At 36.7% G+C, this 20,110-nt stretch overlaps 1 protein-coding gene across 2 annotated transcripts in view; it reads left to right on the top strand.

Moving 5' to 3' along the window:
* The window catches only part of DARS1 (aspartyl-tRNA synthetase 1), a 67,848-nt gene that overhangs the window by 35,634 nt on the left and 12,104 nt on the right, over positions 1–20,110 (top strand). For both annotated transcript variants that reach the window (XM_059053693.2, XM_067025936.1), the window contains exons 5-10: positions 2,957–3,059; positions 5,358–5,438; positions 6,443–6,502; positions 8,010–8,121; positions 8,985–9,119; positions 11,230–11,377. In XM_059053693.2, the coding sequence (XP_058909676.1) occupies positions 2,957–3,059; positions 5,358–5,438; positions 6,443–6,502; positions 8,010–8,121; positions 8,985–9,119; positions 11,230–11,377 (639 nt within the window). The remainder of the gene's footprint in view (positions 1–2,956; positions 3,060–5,357; positions 5,439–6,442; positions 6,503–8,009; positions 8,122–8,984; positions 9,120–11,229; positions 11,378–20,110) is intronic.

The raw sequence follows: 20,110 nt of genomic DNA, 5'->3' as shown, positions 1-20,110 counted from the left end.
AGTTGAGCAATTTGTGATAGCAGAAGTTTAGCTTTGGCCCTAGCTTAGAAATATGTCAGGTTTTCAGAAGTTCTTTCGTGGGTTGTTCAGTACTGGAAACAATGTTTAAACTAGAGGTAGTTTTCTAGTCTAGCTGATCAAGTATTTTAGCACATAATATTGAATTAATGAACTAAAGGTAGTCTTAGTTTCAAGTTTCAGGTTCTGGATAAAAGGCATCATCATCTGGTTACTTTTGAGAGAGGAAGAAAAGAAAATTTTGTTTTCTTTGATTGGACTGTTAGCTAGCCTTGGGCAGTGTATTTGACCACATTCCAGCTTCTTTTTGGAAGGACACTTGCTTAGTGCTCAATCCTTAAGAGTAGATGTGTTTAATGTGAAGGTCACTTGAAGAAAACTTCCTGATAATGGAAGGCCTCTTACTAGGGAGTCCAATGGGGCGAGGTAAGAGAACCAAGTGGGTTAGGGACATAGCCGGACTGTCTCAGGGTGGGGCTCTAGTAGGGGCAGGTCAGGTTACTCCATGAAGCAATACACTGATCAGTAAGGAAGAGAAAACCTTCCTTATAGAAACATGTGAGATAAGCAGCAGAATTCTCACAAGGTCTGAATTATATACTCAGCTATCAAGCTTACCCATTCAAACAGATGAAGCAATGGTAGGTGGCAGTCATATTGAAGAAAGATTCAACGACCCCAGATTCCCAGTATTAGAAGGCCCTTTTATCAGTAAACTGAAGCCTCTTGATCACCTCATGTCTCAGAGGAGTCTTATTTTAGTTCACCAACCACCTCTTCCCATAATAAATTTTGAGTTTCTTCAGTACACAAGATTTTTAGCTAGATATTAGGTGATAGGTCTAGTGCAGAAGATTTATGAGAGTGCAAGAGGTATGTGTACTGTTGATTTTTTTTAAGGTAGTTGGTAACAGACATTATAGAACTCCAGGCAGTATAGCAAAGTGAAAATTTTTCTGTCTTAGTTTACCATTTTCCACCTATTATCTTCATTATGATCCTTTTCCAACCCAAATGTTTGTTGAAGTGGATTGTAGTGTTCTCTTGTGTAAAATAAGTATTCTTAGATTTCTGGAATCTTGTCAAATCGCACCACAACTACTAAGGACCCAGTTCCTTATCAGAATGAATAGACTTTTTCTTAGGAAAGTTATATCTTGTTGTTGCTTTGCTTTGTTTAGATTCTGGTCATCCATCTTGCAGGATTTTAAGTAGGGACTTGAGCCATGAGACCATAACACAAAAGTTAACTGGGGCTTATGACAGCAGATAAACAGGGAGTCCAGGACAGATTTTCCTAATACATTTTTGCCCTTTCTGTTATGCCAGCTGCCGCAGGAAATCCACTGTCTCCCAGTTGTCACTTTGGCATTTTTCTTCCTTCCTTCTTTTTTCAACTCACTTCTACAACTCCAGTTACCACTTGAGAGTTTTTTTTAAATAAATTTATTTGTTTGTTTGTTTATGGCTGCGTTGGGTCTTTGTTGCGGTGCACGGGCTTCTCATTGCAGTGGCTTCTCTTATTGCATAGCCCAGGCTCTAGGCTCATGAGCTTCATTAGTCGTGGCACGCAGGCTCAGTATTTGTGGCACACGGGCTTAGTTGCTGACTTCCCAGACCAGGGCTCGAACCCGTGTCCCCTGCATCAGCAGGCGGATTCTTAACCATTGTGCCACCAGGGAAGTCCCTGCGAGGTTTTTGTTTGTTTGTTTTTGTGGTACGCGGACCTCTCACTGTTATGGCCTCTCCCGTTGCGGAGCACAGGTCCCGGATGCGCAGGTTCAGCAGCCATGGCTCACGGGCCCAGCCGCTCCGCGGCAGGTGGTCTCCTCCCAGACTGGGGCACGAACCCACATCCCCTGCATCGGCGGGCAGACTCTCAACCACTGTGCCATCAGGGAAGACGGCTGCGAGTTTTAATTAATAGTTTTACATGGGGAATTGCCTTTGGCCAATTGAGCTGCCATCATACCGACATCACTCTCCAAGATCTGAAAGTTAAATCTTATCTTTTTCCGCAAATGTACTATGACACAAATAATGAATTATCTCAGAATTTGAGTGTCTGGTGTTCAAAATTCAAGTTTGTTATAGAATTAAACTGGTCAGGAGAGGCATTTATTTTATTCTTAGTGTATATTAAGCTTCATATAGATATTCTTAAATAGAATTACACAATCCAACAGGCTGTCTGTCACAAATCCAATGACAGTGTGTACTCAGAAACTATACGCAATGAGGATTTAATCGTAGCACCCTAATGTCCTCTTATTACCTTGAAATCTTTTCAGTTGACCTTCTGTTATTTAATTCCATTACATACCAGTAATTGCATTTACTGAAGCTGGTGTTTCTCCTTATAGGAAATGCTGATCTTAGTAAATTTCAACTATAGGCAGGGAAATGTTCTTTAATAAATAATTGAGGACTTCCCTGGTGGTCCAGCAGTTAAGACTCCAAGCTCCCAATGCAGGGAGCCTGGGTTCATTCCCCGGTCAGGGAACTAGATCCCGCATGCATGCCACAACTAAGAGTCTACATGCCACAACTAAGATCCCACACATGGCAACAAAGATCCTGTGTGCTGCAACTAAGACCTGGCGCAGCCAAATAAAATAAATAAATATTAAAATAAAAATAAAATTTAAAAATAATTGAGAGACTTTTTCACAGTTCAGTGCTGGTCCTGTTACCTCCGATGTCTAGAGTATTTTATACATGGTGGCTAAATTATGGAATCTGGAAAATCATCTCCTCAAGAAATCTCACAAGGTGTGCTACATAGTATTGTAAATAGGTTAAAGAGACTGGCTTTATCTCAAGTGGCTTACTATGTTAAAGAAGAGTTTAATATATTCAGGTTTACTGTTGCAACACCAAATGAATTCTGACACCTCTGATGAGATGATTAAAGTTGGACACTTTTTTCTTTCGACAGCATTAACAAAGAGAGCATCATAGATGTGGAAGGTGTTGTGAGAAAAGTGAATCAGAAAATTGGAAGCTGTACACAGCAAGATGTAGAGTTACATGTTCAAAAGGTAATTTTTTTCAAAATACAAAATTGTATACAGAAATAGATGAACTAGTTCTTATCACTAGTCACATCAAGTCTATATGTTATTATTTTTTTTTAATTAATTTTTGGCTGCATTGGGTCTTCGTTGCTGTGCTCAGGCTTTCTCTAATTGCGGTGAGCGGGGGCTATTCTTCGTTGCAGTACACGGGCTTCTCATTGTGGGGGCTTCTCTTGTTGTGGAGCACGGGCTGTAGTCTAGGCATGCAGGCTTCAGTAGTTGTGGCTTGCGGGCTCTAGAGCGCAGGCTCAGTAGTTGTGGCACACGGGCTTAGTTGCTCCGTGGCATGTGGGATCTTCCCGGACCAGGGCTCGAACCCGTGTCCCCTACATTGGCAGGAGGATTCTTAATCACTGCACCACCAGGGAAATCCCTATATGTTCTTAATAATTAGAGTGGATATAAAATATTGAGATTTATAAATTGATTACTGACTCAATTAGCGTTTGTTATATAACAAACCACCTCAATACTTAGCAACTTAAAACAACAAAAACATTTATTTGCTCATGATTCTGTGCAATTTGGGAATGAGGGTCAGCCTATCTGGGATGGCTCATCTGCACCACATGACATTGCCTGGGGTCACTGATATTTCCGGGACATCTCCCTGTGACGTCTCCTCATCCAGCAGGCTTGCCCAGGCTTGTTGACGTGGTACGTCTACCATAGTCACATACGGAAAAGTATAAAACACATCTAAAAAGCTTTATTCACTATTATGAACCTATTTTGCTGTGAACTTTCTTTTAATGATGTACTTCTGAAGGTTGATTAGTTATATACTATCTCTTAATCATTATATTTCCTTATAATTATTGTATTTCTAATATTTTACAGTATAAAGAAGTCAATACTATACTATATTGGGCTTACATTCCAGCAATAACTTTTTCATACAAGATTTATCCCACATCATTTTCTTAGACATAAAAACTAAAAATGCTCACCATCATTGACTTTTAAAATCTTATAAGTGAACTCACATGTATTTAATACTATTGAAATAATCCTGCAATTTTGAACCTGCAGTCTCAGATCCAGGTCTAGTTTATATCTACAATATTCATCATTGAATTTCTCTTACAGAGTAGTCCTTTCCCATCCTTACCCGTGTGTGTGTGTGTGTGTGAGTGTGTGTGTGTGTGTGTGTGTGTCGGCGCACGTGTGAGCGCGCACGCATATATGGCATAGAACAGACAGACAGGTGCAGAAAGACAGATTCATCCATACACAGTAATTTGGGAGTAAGGTTGTATTTAATTGAAAGCATGACAACTTGGGTATAGGGGGTGGTAACAAATAATTCTATTTTAATGCTATGAAGAGGACTGGAGTATCCTTCTGATACTTTTTCTTCAAATGTCTGAGGTGAATGCTAAATGTGTTTACCAACTGGAAGAATATAATTTCCTTTCTGGAATTAACTAAATAAGGTCTATTTCCCTCTTGCGCTTTAGCAGGTTTTCCAAGCATAGTTGGGAATAACTAATAGGGTAACATGTTTTTTTAAGCGTGGCTAAAAAAACCCAAGCTCATTCTTTATGACCTAACTGCTTTTTAGCACTAAAATGTGCAGTTAGTGTGAGTGGATATTTAGGGATTTTAACACCATAAAGGAACACCTTCTACAGCAGCTCCCACCCAGGAGAGCAGCAGGAAATGAACTATAACATACTTGATGAAAGAAAGCAGTGAGGGATATTTAGAAAATGAGTGAGGAAAGGAAAGAGAGGTACAGCAGAATTGAGCTGACTTTGGTCCTAGTGGTAGAAATGGCCAGATGCTGTTAACAATTATAATAACTTATTTGTTAGTGGCTCTTTCAAACGAGCAAGTGTTTTCTTATTCATTATTCCATTTGATACTTACCGCAGACTTTATTTTACAGAAGACTGTTGAAGCGCTAGGTAAAGTGATTTGCCTAACAGCAGCTTTTATGTGACAAAGAGAGGCCTTAAGCCAGACCCCTCGACTCCAGTTATTACTTACTTAAGACATTGGTATGCACCTTAGAGTTTACAAAGTATTTGTACCTATGTTATCTCATTTGACTATTCCAGCAACCCAGGGATGTACACAATATTATTATCCCCATTTTATAGGTGAAAAAACGTAAAATCTTTGATTTTAGCAAGTAGTTTCAGTTAAAGATGTATGCAAACATAGTTTCTCATGTTAAGTCAACTGTAGATTTTTTTTAAACAAAAGATAACAGGTTTTGTGTGTTTCTTGATATTTTTGGTAATCTCTCACTTTCAGATTTATGTGATCAGTTCAGCTGAACCCCGCCTGCCCCTGCAGCTGGACGATGCCGTTCGTCCTGAGGTGGAAGGAGAAGAGGTGAAAATTACACTTTTGAAATAATGTGTTTCCTCTGTATGTTTAGTTTGCAAAACATTGAAAACTTGTTGTGCTACTTTTGTAGGAAGGGTACCTATGAATTGATTTGAGCTTCATTTTTATTTAAACATACTCTTACGTTAACAATTCTCAAACTTTTTGGTTTCAGGATTCCTTTACATTCTTAAAAATAATTGGCCCCACAAGCTTTTGTTTTTGTAGGTATACCTATCAATATTTACAGTATTAGAAGTTAAAACAAAATTTTTAATATTTATGACATTATTAAAAATAATAAGATTATGTGTCTATGTATTCCTATATAAATTTAAAAAACAGCAATAACATGAAAAGTATTTTCAAAAACAAAAAATAGTGTCAAGAGTGACATTGTGTCACGTGTCTACATCGTTGGTAACATCTGGCTCAGTACACAACAATTAGATTTTCATATCTGCCTCTACATTCATTCTGTCGTGATAGCACACATCATGAAGCCTTTGGAAAATTTCTCAGTATAGTCAGGAAAAAATGAGAGTGAAAAGTTATTATTATGAAAAATAGGTTTGACTTAACAGACTCCCTGAAAGTGTATCGGGTACCTTCACTGGTGCCCTGAACATACTTTGAGAACCACTGCTCTATGTCAGCTTTTATCTGTTCCTTCACTCTTCAACTAGCAGGTAAAATCCAGGGAGCAATGAAGGTGCTGGTTGTTAATTATTCTGATATCCCAATAATGAGTCAAGGGGTGGGTTTGGGGGCAGGAGGTGGAAAAAAAGCATTAACCTCAATTCATTCTCATTTCTCTTCTTTCCAGCTCTTCCTTTTAACAATAACTTCTCTCTGGCTCCACTTCTTGTATCTTGGATCTTTGATTTGGGGGTATAACATGAACACACATGAACACACCTATTCTTACTTAAAAGTTAACATGGCTTCTGCAAGTGTTGTTTGTGTCCTTAAAAAAATTAGTAAAATGTGTTTTTTCATCTTTTTTTTAGGAAGGAAGAGCTACTGTTAACCAAGATACAAGATTAGACAACAGAGTCATAGATCTTAGGGTATGCCTCATTTGTTTATTTAGTGACATGATTGTGCTGAAATCAAGGTGGGCAAGGATACCATACCTGACTCAGGTTTATAGAAAAAATCGGCATTTGCCTGTATGTAATATGATAATACAAGAAGTAATTTACCTTTCTGACTGAACCTTCCCCTAAAAAGAATTGTAGGCAACAAGGACAGTTGAGTAATAGTTCACAAGATACTGACTTGCTTCATGTTAAAATGACAAAGGAACATGAAGCTAATAAATGGTCTTGCTTCCAGGTAGTACCTGTTTCAAACAAGGTAGTCAGCAAGTGAAAACATACCCATTAATATCACTACAAAATAAGGTATGTGTACATTTTAGAACAACCAAGTGGAGATTAGTAGTTAATGCCTCAACCCTTTGAATTTGATCTGAGCACAGAGTTAATAATAATAACGAAGTAATTGTCCCTGGTGGTTTATATAGTAATCTCATAGGTCTTCTGTTTCCCTTTCTGGTTTGGTTGCAAGTGAAAGAGTTCAGTGGTTTCATCATTGTAGTAAAACCAATGTCATCTCTCTTTCTTAATGTTTGACCATATCATCCTCCTTTACTTAAATAATCTACCTAAAACTTAAATGCTTTGTCACGTTAAGAGTTCTTTCCACCTTTCTGCCCTTATTGTACGCTCATGTTTCCCCTGATTATTTGCATTTTGTCTGCTTTTACCTTTTCCATTTTAATTTATAGTATATAGAAAAGACTAGCAATAATCAAGTCCTTTTGGTACTGCCTAGAAACCTCAGGTTTTTCATAATTTTGGCCACAGTACTTAGACATCCTACTGTATTTGCTGTTTGCTCACACAGGTTATTGGTTGTGCCTCTAGAATTTGTCCTGAAGAGTATTTTTCTTTGACCCACATTGTTTTTTTTAATTTAAATTCATTGCCATCATTGAAAAATGGAGGATTTTCACATTAAATCTAGATGACTTTTCTTAGAAAGTTGGAGGTGAACCCATCAATACTGGGCCCATGTAGCAAAATTAGCTTAGTACTCTATATTGAGCATTCTGTTCTCTACCATGCCCTGCACCACCCAAGAAGTACCCTTCATTCATTCCATTTGTTATTTGTCTGGCCCTTGTAAGCATTCACCTTTTTAACACCTACTTTGACTTTACATTTTGGGAAGCATTCTATACATAAGTAACTTGAAATCTTTTACACACCTTAGATGATGTCTAAACTACTACCTAATTTAACCCCAAACCAGTTTTTTTAATAGACTCTCAGTTTAGCAAAGTCAGGAGTTGGAGAGGTTGGAAATAAAGGGCAAAATTTGCATTCTCCTTCTATAATATGAAAAATTCCAAGATATATCCTTATATTGATTGTCATGTAACCTAACTTTTCTCTCATATAATGAATTGTTTTCTCTATGAACTTTCCAGGCAGGTGGCCTGTTTAGAAAATACTCCATCTCAGTTAATGTGTCAAATTGATTTAATTAGGTTTTATTATTGTCTTATAGACATCAACTAGTCAGGCAGTCTTCCGTTTCCAGTCTGGCATCTGCCATCTTTTCCGAGAAACTTTAATTAACAAGGGTTTTGTGGAGATCCAAACTCCTAAAATCATCTCAGGTATGCTTTAAAATATTTCTCTTAGTTTTTAAAAATAAATTGCTTTCCCCCAAGTTGATTCATATTAAGGTTTTTGTTTTGGTTTTGGTTTTTTAATTTGAGACTCCCAGGTGTCCCTTGAGGTTTATTGCCATGAGACTATTTTGAAGACTGTGCTGTATAGCAGCAATCACACATCACTAACACCAATAATACTAACTCCCCTTATTTCAGGAGTCATTATGTGATAATGATTATAAAATGAGGCAATAACACATGAAGCAGTATTTTTATTAATGTTAAGGTACACCAGAAACTACTTTCCTTATGTAGGTTTCTTTCTAATTGGTATTGCAGTTGTTTTTTGTATAAACTACATTGTAAAATTACTAAATACTACAGATGGGAAAATCTCATTAATTCTCATTCTTACATATTAATCATTTTAACCATTTAACCTTTTCAGAGTTACTTAAATAACAAGAAAAAGTATGTTATAATTTAATTATAAATTAAAAATTGAACATTGCATTATTGATAATCAGAAAATTATTAAGAATATTGTATCTTTTTTCCTTTAAAAAATTTTTTTTACAATCCAAAGTAGCTTTAATAGATTTGAAATTGATGCAGAAAGAGAGCATATGTATCCAAAGAAGTAAAATGGAGATATAGCCAAAGAAGTAAGTCTGTCCTAAATATAAACTGTTTAGAATCAGGTATAAGAAGACCTGTATAGATTATGGTTTCTCTGTAATTCTTGATTTTCCAGTTTGATTTGTTTTGTTTTGTTTTAGTGAAGTACTTGAATCAGAAGCATAAACTTTTTACTGGAAGTTTGCGTTGATAAGCTTATGGTTAATTATAACGTGTTTGCATTTCAGCTGCCAGTGAAGGAGGAGCCAATGTATTTACCGTGTCATATTTTAAAAATAATGCATACCTGGCTCAGTCTCCACAGCTGTACAAGCAAATGTGTATTTGTGCTGATTTTGAGAAGGTTTTCTGTATTGGACCAGGTAAGGTTTTTGGCAGTTACAGTTTTCTCAAAATTCATTAATTGTACCATAGTAATGGTTTTAGAAACACATTTTACATAAAAACATGTTGAAAGCTTAAATCCTTTTATATGCTGACTACATAAACACTAGACTTTGAGGTAAAAATGACAAGGTACTTAGGTAGACATTCTAAATAATATATTTTGTTCTTGATAGCTTCTTTACTAGTGTTGTAAGTTTACAAATGTGCCACTGTTTACTTCACTACCAATTTTATTGCAAAGCTGTTCTGTTTTACTATTACTGTTTATACTGTTCTTAGTATTGATAATATGCTGAAGTCCATTAGAAATTACTACAAATGTCTGATATTTAATAGATTATATTAACATGTTTTTTAAGATATAGTTGTTACAAGTCAAACATGGACACATAATCATGTGGCAAATTCTTTTTTTTAATTTATTTATTTATTTATTTATTGGCTGCATTGGGTCTTTGTTGCTACGCGCGGGCTTTCTCTAGTTGCGGCAAATGGGGGCTACTCTTCATTGCAGTGCGTGGGCTTCTCATTGAGGTGGCTTCTTTTGTTGTAGAGCACAGGCTGTAGGTGCGTGGGCTTCAGTAGTTGTGGCTCGCGGGCTGTAGAGCACAGGCTCAGTAGTTGTGGCACACAGGCTTAGTTGCTCCACGGCATGTGGGATCTTCCCAGACTAGGGCTTGAACCCGTGTCCCCTGTATTGGCAGGTGGATTCTTAACCACTGCGCCACCAGGGAAGTCCGGCAAACTCTTTTATGAAGCTAATTATAAGCAAAAACTAGCTTTACTTCATTCTTTGAAACTTACCAAATTATATATGTAAGTTTTTGATAGCTTAATAAAAATTAAATACCTTTTAATAGAGAAACTGAGAAGATCATTAAGTTTCTTAATTTTCTGAATTCATTAAGCAATTATATGTTGCACACCTGCTGCATATACAGCTTTGCTCTAGGTTCCATGTACATAAAAGAAGAATCAACCAGCACTTCTCAAATGTTAATGTGCACATGAATCACCTGGGGACCTTGTCAAAATGCAGATTTTGACCAGTAGGTTTGTGGTGAGGCTTGAGATTCTGCAGTTCTCACAAGCTTCCAGGTACTGCTGATGCTGCTGATTTGCAGACAGACCATGCTTTGAGTGACAAGGGAATAAACATTGTCCCTGCTTCCAAGACAGAATGAGACATGCATACATATAGCAGTCACAGGGAGTAATCAAGTGATTTTCACAGCAAAAAATCAGATTGTGATGTACAATCAACAGATTGGCGTTAATTATATAGTGTAGATAGTGTAAAAAAAAGGGAGAAGATGGAATTTGCTAGAGTCACCATAAAAGAGAATTCATACTGAAGTAGGTTCTAAGGACAGGGAGATATAGACAATGGAGATGACATTCTAGTCAGAGGAAGCAGGATGAGTAAAGTGCATGGGAGAAAATAAAAATAAGACTAGTTAATATTAAGAAATGGGAAATACAGAGTAGGACTAAATTATGAAAGCATAAAGGTTTTAGACATTTTGTCATTTTATGTCTTATTACAGTAGTCATTTGGGAACCATTGTAAGTTACTGAGCAAGGATGTGTTATAGGAATATCAGTCTTGCAGTGATATGAAAAATGGAGCAGAGCTAGAGTCAGGAAGACTGGAAAGGAGGAAAGTGCAGTGAGGATAATAAGAACTGGACTGAGGTAATGGCTGGAGTGTGTATAATGTTACTTCATTTGCACAGATTTCATTTAGCTTGAGTCCAGTTTTAATAAAATTGAGAACTCACTATATTGAATCTATTTTAATTATTGAGAAGGCACTTCAGGATTTCGCATTGCCTTGGGATTTTCACGAGGCTCATTTATTAATTTACATTTGTTACAGCTTTTATGTGACTGTGGGAATTTGTAATGATCTTGCAGTCCATGAGAATGCTGAAACAAATGTCTTATCAAAGATTTTTCCAGCCCTGTAATGATAATGCAAATAGTGCCATTGGAGTACTAGTAAATAGGATTTGATATTTGAATCCCAATTTCTCCAAAATGTAAAACAACATGTACTATGCATTTCTTTTATTAATGTTACAGTATTCAGAGCTGAAGATTCTAATACCCACAGACATCTAACTGAATTTGTTGGTTTGGATATTGAAATGGCTTTTAATTACCATTACCATGAAGTTGTGGAAGAAATTGCTGACACTTTAGTACAAATATTCAAAGGACTTCAAGAAAGGTAAAAAATATATATTTTATAGCTTTAGATGGATATAATTTTCAAATCAGTTTAAGTTCTTCAAAGTAAAGCAATTCTGAAATATGTAAACTAAGTTTTTATTGGGAAGAGGAAAAATAAGACTTGCCAGTTAGTTGATCAGTTAATTAGTGGAAAAATCTACACTCTAAATAGTAACTTCTGAATCCTAGTCAATTGGGACTACAGCTAGTTAACCTAATCTTCGTGGAGAAGTTTACCAGATGGTGAATTGCCTAACTATATTTGTTTTTTCCTCTATATTTTTCCTCTATCCTGAATTTCTCAGAAATAGAGCATATGTTACTTTTATAGCAGTTTATTATTTCGGAGGTAGTATGGGGTTCAGAGCTTGGATTCAGCTAGATCCAGGTTGTGGGATCAAATCCCAACTCTGCTATTATCTGTGTGGGCGTTGTGCAAGTTAACTCTGTGCCTCAGTTTCCTCTGCTGTTTTAAGTGACGATAATATTACTACTTAACTCAGAGGTCAAGAGTCCCTTTAGTCTTTCAGTTTCTAATCTTTACTGAATCTGTGTAAATTAAGCCTGTGTCAGGAATGTTAATTCTTAGATCAGTTTATATTTACAATGAGTGCTCAGTAGAGATTAGAAACTAGTATACTGAAGGGGCTTTCAGCTTATTTGGGCCTGGTGAATTGACACATTTATAGAGAATTATTAGGCATGTTCTGGGTGTTCAGAAATTGAATTGTGTAAAATGTTCATTTCAGGTACACCCTCTAAACTGGCAGATAGTTTCTCACTCAAAAGGACATTGAAAGTTGTTTACTTGTGATAATGTTTACAATAGAGAAAAGATGGAAAGCAAGTTAACTCGGATCAAGAGAGTCTTTTCTTTTTATTTTCTTTTTGCCATACTTTGGACAGTACTGCAAGTATTAAGTGGGATATAACAGATTTATCTAACACTTTGATAGCTGACAAAGGACTGTATTTGAAATTTCTATTTGAAGACCACTGATTTAACTGTTAGTTGATATATTTGGATATGCTTCATTAATACTTAAAGAGTTCAAAAATATTTTGAAACTTTTTTACGCCATTGCAAGTCTAATGAGTAATTTCAAGAATATAGAAATTAATCATTGAGCTTATAAAAATACTGTAGCATAGCACCAGTATTTTCCAGGCATTCTCTTCATTGCATTGTACCTTTGATGAATAGTTAATTATAGACAGCCTTTTTATTTTCCCTAATGACATATATTGTTTTCTTTCTGATTTTATTAATATAAGCAATACATATTTATTGCAGACAGGTAGAAATAAAAGCATAAAGCAAAGATTAACAGTCACCCATAATCCCACCCCCCAGAGATAACCATCATTAACATTTTGATGCATTTTTTAAAATTGAGATGTAATTGACCTATATCACTGTTAGTTCCAGTGCACAACACAGTGATTCCATATTTCTGTACATTACAAAATGACCGCCATGATATGTCTAGTTACCATCTGTCACCATACAAAGCTTTTACAATATAATTGACTATATACCTCATGCTGTCGATTTTATCACCATGACTTTTTTTTTGGAAGTGGAAATTTATTCTTCTTAATCTCCCTTACCTATTTCAGTCATCCCCCAAACCCACTTCTTCCACTGTGATCGGCTAGTTCTCTGTGGTGTCTGTTTCTGTTTTGTTATGTTTCTTAATTTCTTTTGTTTTTTAGATTCCCCATATAAATGAAATCATATGGTATTTGTCATTCTCTGACTTACTTCGTTTAGCATAATACTCTCTAGATTCATCCATGTTGTTGCAGATGACACGATTTCATTCCTTTTATAGCTAAGTAATATTCCACTGTGTATATATACACTACATCTTCTTTATTCATCTGTCAATGGACACTTAGGTTGCTTCCATATCTTGGCTATTGTAATCATAATGCTGGAGTAAACATAGGGGTGTATATATATTTTTGAATTGGTGTTTTTATTTCTTCAGAAAAATATCCAGAATTGGAACTGCTGGATCGTATCTATTTCTAATTTTTTGAGGAACCTCTACACTGTTCTGTATAGTGTCTGTATCAATTTACATTCCTACCAACAGTACACAAGGGTTCCCTTTCCTCCACATTCTCACCAAAACTTATTATTTGTCTTTTTGATAATAGTCATTCTGACAGGTGTGAGGTGATATCTCATTGCAGTTTCGGTTTGTATTTCCCTGATGATTAGCAACATTGAGCATCTTTCCATGTGTCTGTTGCCCATCTGTGTGTCTTCTTTGGAAAAATATCTACTCAGGTGCTCTGCCCATGTTTAAATTGGGTTTTTTGTTTTTTTGATGTTGAGTTGTATGAGTAATTTGTATATTTTGGATATCAACCCCTTATCAGATATATCATTTGCAAATATCTTCTCCCATTCAGTAGGCAGCATTTCCATTTTGTTAATAGTTTCCTTCACTGTGCAAAAGCTTTTTAGTTTAATGTAGTCCCATTTGTTTATTTTTGCTTTTGTTTCCCTTGCCTGAGGAGACAGATCCAAAAAATTATTGCTAAAGTCAATGTCATTGAATGTACTGCCTATGTTTTCTTCTAGCACTTTTATGGCTTCAGGTCTTACATTTAGGTCTTCAGTGCATTTTGAGTTTATTTTTGTATATGGTGTGAGAAAGTCCAGTTTGATTCTTTGACAAGTAGCTATCCAGTTTTCCCACCACCATTTACTGAAGAGGCTGTCTTTTCCCCATTGTATATGCTTGCCTCCTTTGTTGTAGATTAATTGACCATATAAGTGTGGGTTAATTTCTGAGCTCTCTATTGTCTTCCATTGATCTGTGTGTCTGTTTTTGTACCAGTACCATACTGTTTTGATGATGGTATCTTTGTAGTATAGTTTGAGTCAGGAAGCATGATACCTCCAGCTTTGTTCTTCGTTCAAGGTTGTTTTGGCTGTTCAGGTCTTTTCTGTTTCCATGCAACTTTTAGAATTATTTGTTCTAGTTCTGTGGAAAAAATACCACTTTTATTTTGCTAGGGATTGCATTGAATCTGTAGATTGCCTAGAGTAGTATGGTCATTTTAACAATATTAATTCCTCTAATCCATGAACATGGTATATCTTTCCATTTGTATCATTTTCACTTTCTCTCATCAGTGTCTTATAGTGTTCTGAGTACAGGTCTTTTACCTCCTTGGTTAGATTTATTCGTAGATATTTTAATCTTTGTAATGCAATTGTAAATGGGATTGTTTTCTTAATTCCTCTTTCTGATAGTTAAATATTATTGTATAGAAACACAACAGATTTCGGTATATTAATTTTGTACCCTGCAACTTTACTGAATTCATTGGTGAGTTCTAATAGTTTTCTGGAGGCATCTTTAGGATTTTCTATGTATAGTATCATGTCATCTGAACCAGTGACAGTTTTACTTCTGTCTTTCCAATTTGGATTCCTTTTATATCTTTTTCTTGTCTGATTGCTGTGGCTAGGACTTCCAATTCTGTGTTGAATTAAAGTGGCAAGTGTGGGCACCTTTATCTTATTCCTGATCTTGGAGAAAATACTTTTAGCTTTTCACCATTGAATATGATGTTAGCTTTGGGCTTGTCATTATGGCCTTATGTTGAGGTATGTTCCCTCTGTATGCACTTTGTTGAGAGTTTTTATCATAAATGGATGTTGAATTTTGTCAGAAGTTTTTCTGTATCTATTGAGATGATAATATGATTTTTATTCCTTAATTTGTTGATGTGGTGTATCACATTGATTGATTTGTGGATGTTGAACCATCTTTGCATTCCTGGGATAAATCCCACTTGATCGTGATGCATGATCCTTTTCATGTATTGTTGGCTTCAGTTCGCTAGTTTTTAAGGATTTTTGCATCTATGTTTATCAGGGATATGGGCGTATGATTTTCCTTTTTTGTCTGGTTTTGGTGTCAGTGTGATGCTGGCCTTATATAATGAGTTTGGAAGTGTTTCTTCCTCTGGAATTTTTTTTGAATAGGTTGAGAAATATATGTGTTAATTCTTCTTTAAATGTTTGATAGAATTCACCTGTGAAGCCATCTGGTCTTGGACTTTTGTTTGTTGGGATTTTTTTTTATTACTGATTCAATATCATCATAGTCAGTTGGTCCATTCATGTTTTCTGTTTCTTCCTGATTCAGTCTGGGGAGATTTTATATCTCTAGGAGTTTGTCCATTTCTTCTAGGTTGTTCATTTTATTGCCATATAGCTCTTCATAGTAATCTCTTACGATCCTTTGTATTTCTGTGGTGTCGATTGTAACTTCTTTTTCATTTCTGATGATATTGATTTGGATTCTCTTTTTTTCTTGATGAGTCTGGCTAAAGTTTTATCCATTTTATCTTTTCAAAGAACCATCTCTTAATTTCATTGATCTTTCCTTTTTTTTTAAGTCTCTAATTCATTTATTTTTCACTCTGATCATTATTAGTTTTTTCCATATAGTAACCCTGGGTTTTGCTTGTTTCTAATTTCTTCATGTGTAAGTTTAGCTTGTTTGAGATTTTTCTTATTTCCTGAGGTAGGCTTGTATCGCTATAAACTTCCCTCTTAGAACTACTTTGGCTGCATTCTGTAGATTTGGGATTGATGTGTTTTCATTTTCATTTGTCTCCAGGTATTTTTTTATTTCCTCTTTCATATCTTCTCTAACCCATTGGTTGTTGAGAACCATATTGTTTAGCCTCTATGTATTAGTGGTTTTTGCAGGTTTTTTTCTTGTAGTTGATTTCTAGTCTCATTGCATGTGGTCGGAAAAAATGCTTGATAGAAATTTAATCTTCTTAAATTTACTGAGACTTGTTTTGTGGCCTACCATGTGATCTATCCTGGAGAATGTTCCATGTGTACTTGAAAATAATGTGCATTCTGCTACTTTTGGATGAAATGTTCTATATATATATATACATCTATTCTTAAGTCCATTTGGTCTAATGTATCATTTAAGGCCAGTGTTTCCTTACTGATTTTCTGTCTGGGTGATCTGTCTAGTGATGTAAGTGGGGTGTTAAAGTCCCCTACTGTTTTGTGTTATTGTCAATTTCTCCCTTATGTTTGTTAATACTTGCTTTATGTATTTAGGTGCTCCTATGTTGAATGCATATATATTTATAATTGTTAGATCTTCTTGTTGGATTGATCCCTTTATCGCTATGTAATGTCCTTCTCATTTCCATTTGCATGGAATACTTTTTTCCATCCCCTCACTTTCAGTCTGAGTGTGGCTTTAGATGTGAAGTGAGTCTTGGAAGCAGCATATTTGTGGGTCTTATTTTTTTATCCATTCAGCCACTGTGTGTCTTTTGATTGGAGCATTTAGTCCATTTACATTCAGAGTAATTATTGATAGGTATGTTCTTACTGCCATTTTGTGACTTGCTTTCGGGTTGTTTTTGTATTTCTATTTTGTTCTTCTTTTTGCTTTCTTCTTCCTTGTGATTTGATGACTATCTTTAGTGTTAATATGAATTCCTTTCTCTTTTGTGTGTGTGTATCTGTTATAGATTTTTGGCTTATGGTTACCATGAGGTTTATATATAGCAACCTATGTACATACATTATTATTTTAAGTTGATGATCTCTCAAGTTCAAATGCATTTCAACAACCCTGTGTTTTTACTCTCCTCCCCCACATTTAATGTTTTTGACATCATATTTTATGTCTTTTTATTTTGTGTATTTCTTAACTACTTATTGCGGATATAGATGATTTTACTATTTTTGTCTTTTAACCTTCCTGCTAGCCTTATATATGGTTGGTCTACTACCTTTACCATATATTTGCCTTTACCAATGAGATTTTTTTCTTTGTAATTTTCCTATTTCTAGCCTTTTGATTGTTTGTTTTTGGCTGCTCTGCGCAGCTTTGCAGTACCTTACTTCCCTGACCAGGGATTGAACCCAGCCCCCACAGTGGAAGTGTGGAGTCTTAACCACTGGACCACCAGAGAATTCCCTAGTTGTGGCCTTTCTTTCCCCACTTTGAGAAGTCTCTTTAACATTTCTTACAAAGCCAGTTTAGTGGTGCTGAGCTCTTAGCTTTTGCTTGTCTGTAAAACACTTTATCATTCCTTTAAATTTGAATGATAGCCTCCCTTGCCAGATAGAGTATTCTTTTTTTTTTTTTTGCAGTACATGGCCCTCTCACTGTTGTGGCCTCTCCCATTGCGGAGCACAGGCTCTGGACGCACAGGTCAGCGGCCATGGCTCACGGGCCTAGCCGCTCTGCGGCATGTGGGATCTTCCCAGACCGGGGCACGAACCCATGTCCCGTGCATCGGCAGGCGGACTCTCAACCACTTTGCCACCAGGGAAGCCCTTTTTTTTTTTTGAGTATTCTTGATTGTAGGTTTATTAACTTCAATTACTTTAAATATATGGTTCCATTCCCTTCTGGCCTATAAAGTTTCTGCTGAAAAGTCAGCTGACAATTTTATAGGAGTTCCTTTGTATATATCTAGTTACTTTTCCCTTGCTGCTTTTAATATTCTCTATCTTTAATTTTTGCCTAATTACGCTGTGACTTGGTGTGGACCTCTTTGCGTTGGTCTTATTTGGGACTCTCTGTACTTCGTGGACCTGGATATCTGTTTCCTTTCCAAGGTTAGGGAAGTTTTCTGCTATTGTGTCTTCAAATGCATTCTCTGCCACTTTTTTCTCCTTCTGGGACCCCTATAATATGAATGTTAGTGTGCTTGATGTTGTCCCAGAGGTCACTTAAACTGTCCTCATTATTTTAAATTCTTCTTTCTTTTTTTCTGTTCAACTTGAGTGGTTTAGACTACTTTGTCTTCCAGTTCACTAATTTGTTCCTCTGTATCATCTAATCTACTGTTGATTCCTTCTAGTGTATTTATTTGTTACTATATTCTTCATCTCTGTTTGGTTCTTCTTTATATTTAATAACTCTGTAAAACTTCTCACTATGTTTATCCATTCTTCTCTCAAGTGAATTGAGCATCTTTATGACCATTACCTTGATTTTTTTTTTTTTTGGTCACTCTGCAAAGCACCAAGTCCTAACCATTGGACCACCACCTGGGAATTCCCTACCTTGAACTCTTTTTTGGGTAAATTGCTTATCTCCACTTCACTTAGCTCTTCTTCAGGGGTTTTATCTTGTTCCTTTGTTTTGAAAATATTCCAGTGTCACCTTATTTTGCCTGATTCTCTTTTTATTTCTATGTATTAGGTAGGTCGATTATATTTCCTGATCTTGGAGAAGTGGCCATATGTAGGAGACATCGTATAGGGCCCAGCAGCACACTCACCTCTGTTCACCAGAGAGATATGCTCTAGGGGGTGCCTGCTGTATGAGCTGTGTAGGCCCTTCTGTTATGGCAGGGTGGACTTCTGTGGGCATGCTGGTAGGCTTGGCTGGCCCCTAGCCCAGTTTGTTGCCAAGTGCTGCCTAGTGCAGAGCCTGCTGGTTACTGGTGCGTAGCACAGGTCCCAGGATTGGTGTTGGCCCACTATTTGGCAGGGCCTAATCCTGGGCCCTCTTGTGGGCAGGGCCAGATCCCAGGGTGACTGGGGACTTGGGAGGAAAGGAGTCTACGGCTACTACTGGCCTGCTGGTATATGGGGCTTTATCCTTGTGTGGTTGGCTGCTTGGCCTGGGGCTTCCCAGGACTAGCGCTGAGTGGCTGGTGGGTCAGGCCTGGTCCCTGTGCTAACAGGCTAGAGGGAGGATTCCAAAATGGTGCTTGCCAGCACCAGTGTCCTCACTCTAGAATGAGCTCCCAAAAAAGGTTGTTGCTAACATCTGTGTCCCCAGGGTGAGTCCCAGTTGCCTTCTGCTTGTTTAGGAGGCTCTCCAAGATGAGCAAGTGGGTCTGACCCTGTCTCCTTTCAGATTACCACTTCTGCCCCAGGTCTCAGAGCATGTGAGATTTTACATGCACCCTTTAAGTGGATTTTCTGTTTCCTGTGGGGCTTCATTCAGTTCTCCCAAATGCAAGCTCCACTGGCCTTCACAGCCAGACATTCTAGCGGGCTTGTCTTCCTGGTGCAGGATCCCCAGCCTGGGGAACCCAATATAGGACTCAGACCTCTCACTCCTTGGGGGGAGTTTCTTCAGTTGTGATTATCCTCCCATTTGTTGGTTGCCTACATTGGGGGTATGGTTGTTGATTATGCCACATCTCTGCCCTTCCTACCTGTCTCTTTGTGGTTCCTTCTTTATATCTTTGGTTGTAGAAGATCTCTTCTGCTAGTCTTCTGGTTGTTCTCATCGATAGTTGGTCTGTAAATAGTTATTTTGGTGTACCCATGGGAGGAGGTGAATTCAAGGTCTTCCTACTCTATGATCTTGGCCACTCCTCCCAGCCTTTTCTTTTAACCTTTGTTCTCTGAAACATTTCAACAGAGTTTATTTTAAGCAACTTTCATTCAGATAGTCAACAAAATGACAGATGTTTCCCTATAAAACAAAATATCTTTTGAAACTATAATGAAGGAATAGAGCTTTTCTCATTTTCTTTTTACATTTATAATTCAAGGAGGTTTGTGAAACTCATTTATTTTAGGTATTGACATCTTCGCTACTTAATATTGGAATATGAAATTTCCACTTTGGTTTTTGTAACAACAGACCAAGCATGAATTGGGCTCTTGGGATTAAGATCAAATCTCTACTTACAAATTAGAGATTCAGACACCATTATCACTGGGCTTTATCAGTAGACTTAACATGGC

The sequence above is a fragment of the Kogia breviceps genome, chromosome 2, assembly GCF_026419965.1.
Source record: "Kogia breviceps isolate mKogBre1 chromosome 2, mKogBre1 haplotype 1, whole genome shotgun sequence".
NCBI classification, from domain to species: domain Eukaryota; kingdom Metazoa; phylum Chordata; class Mammalia; order Artiodactyla; family Physeteridae; genus Kogia; species Kogia breviceps.
This window is presented reverse-complemented; position numbering and strand designations above follow the sequence as displayed.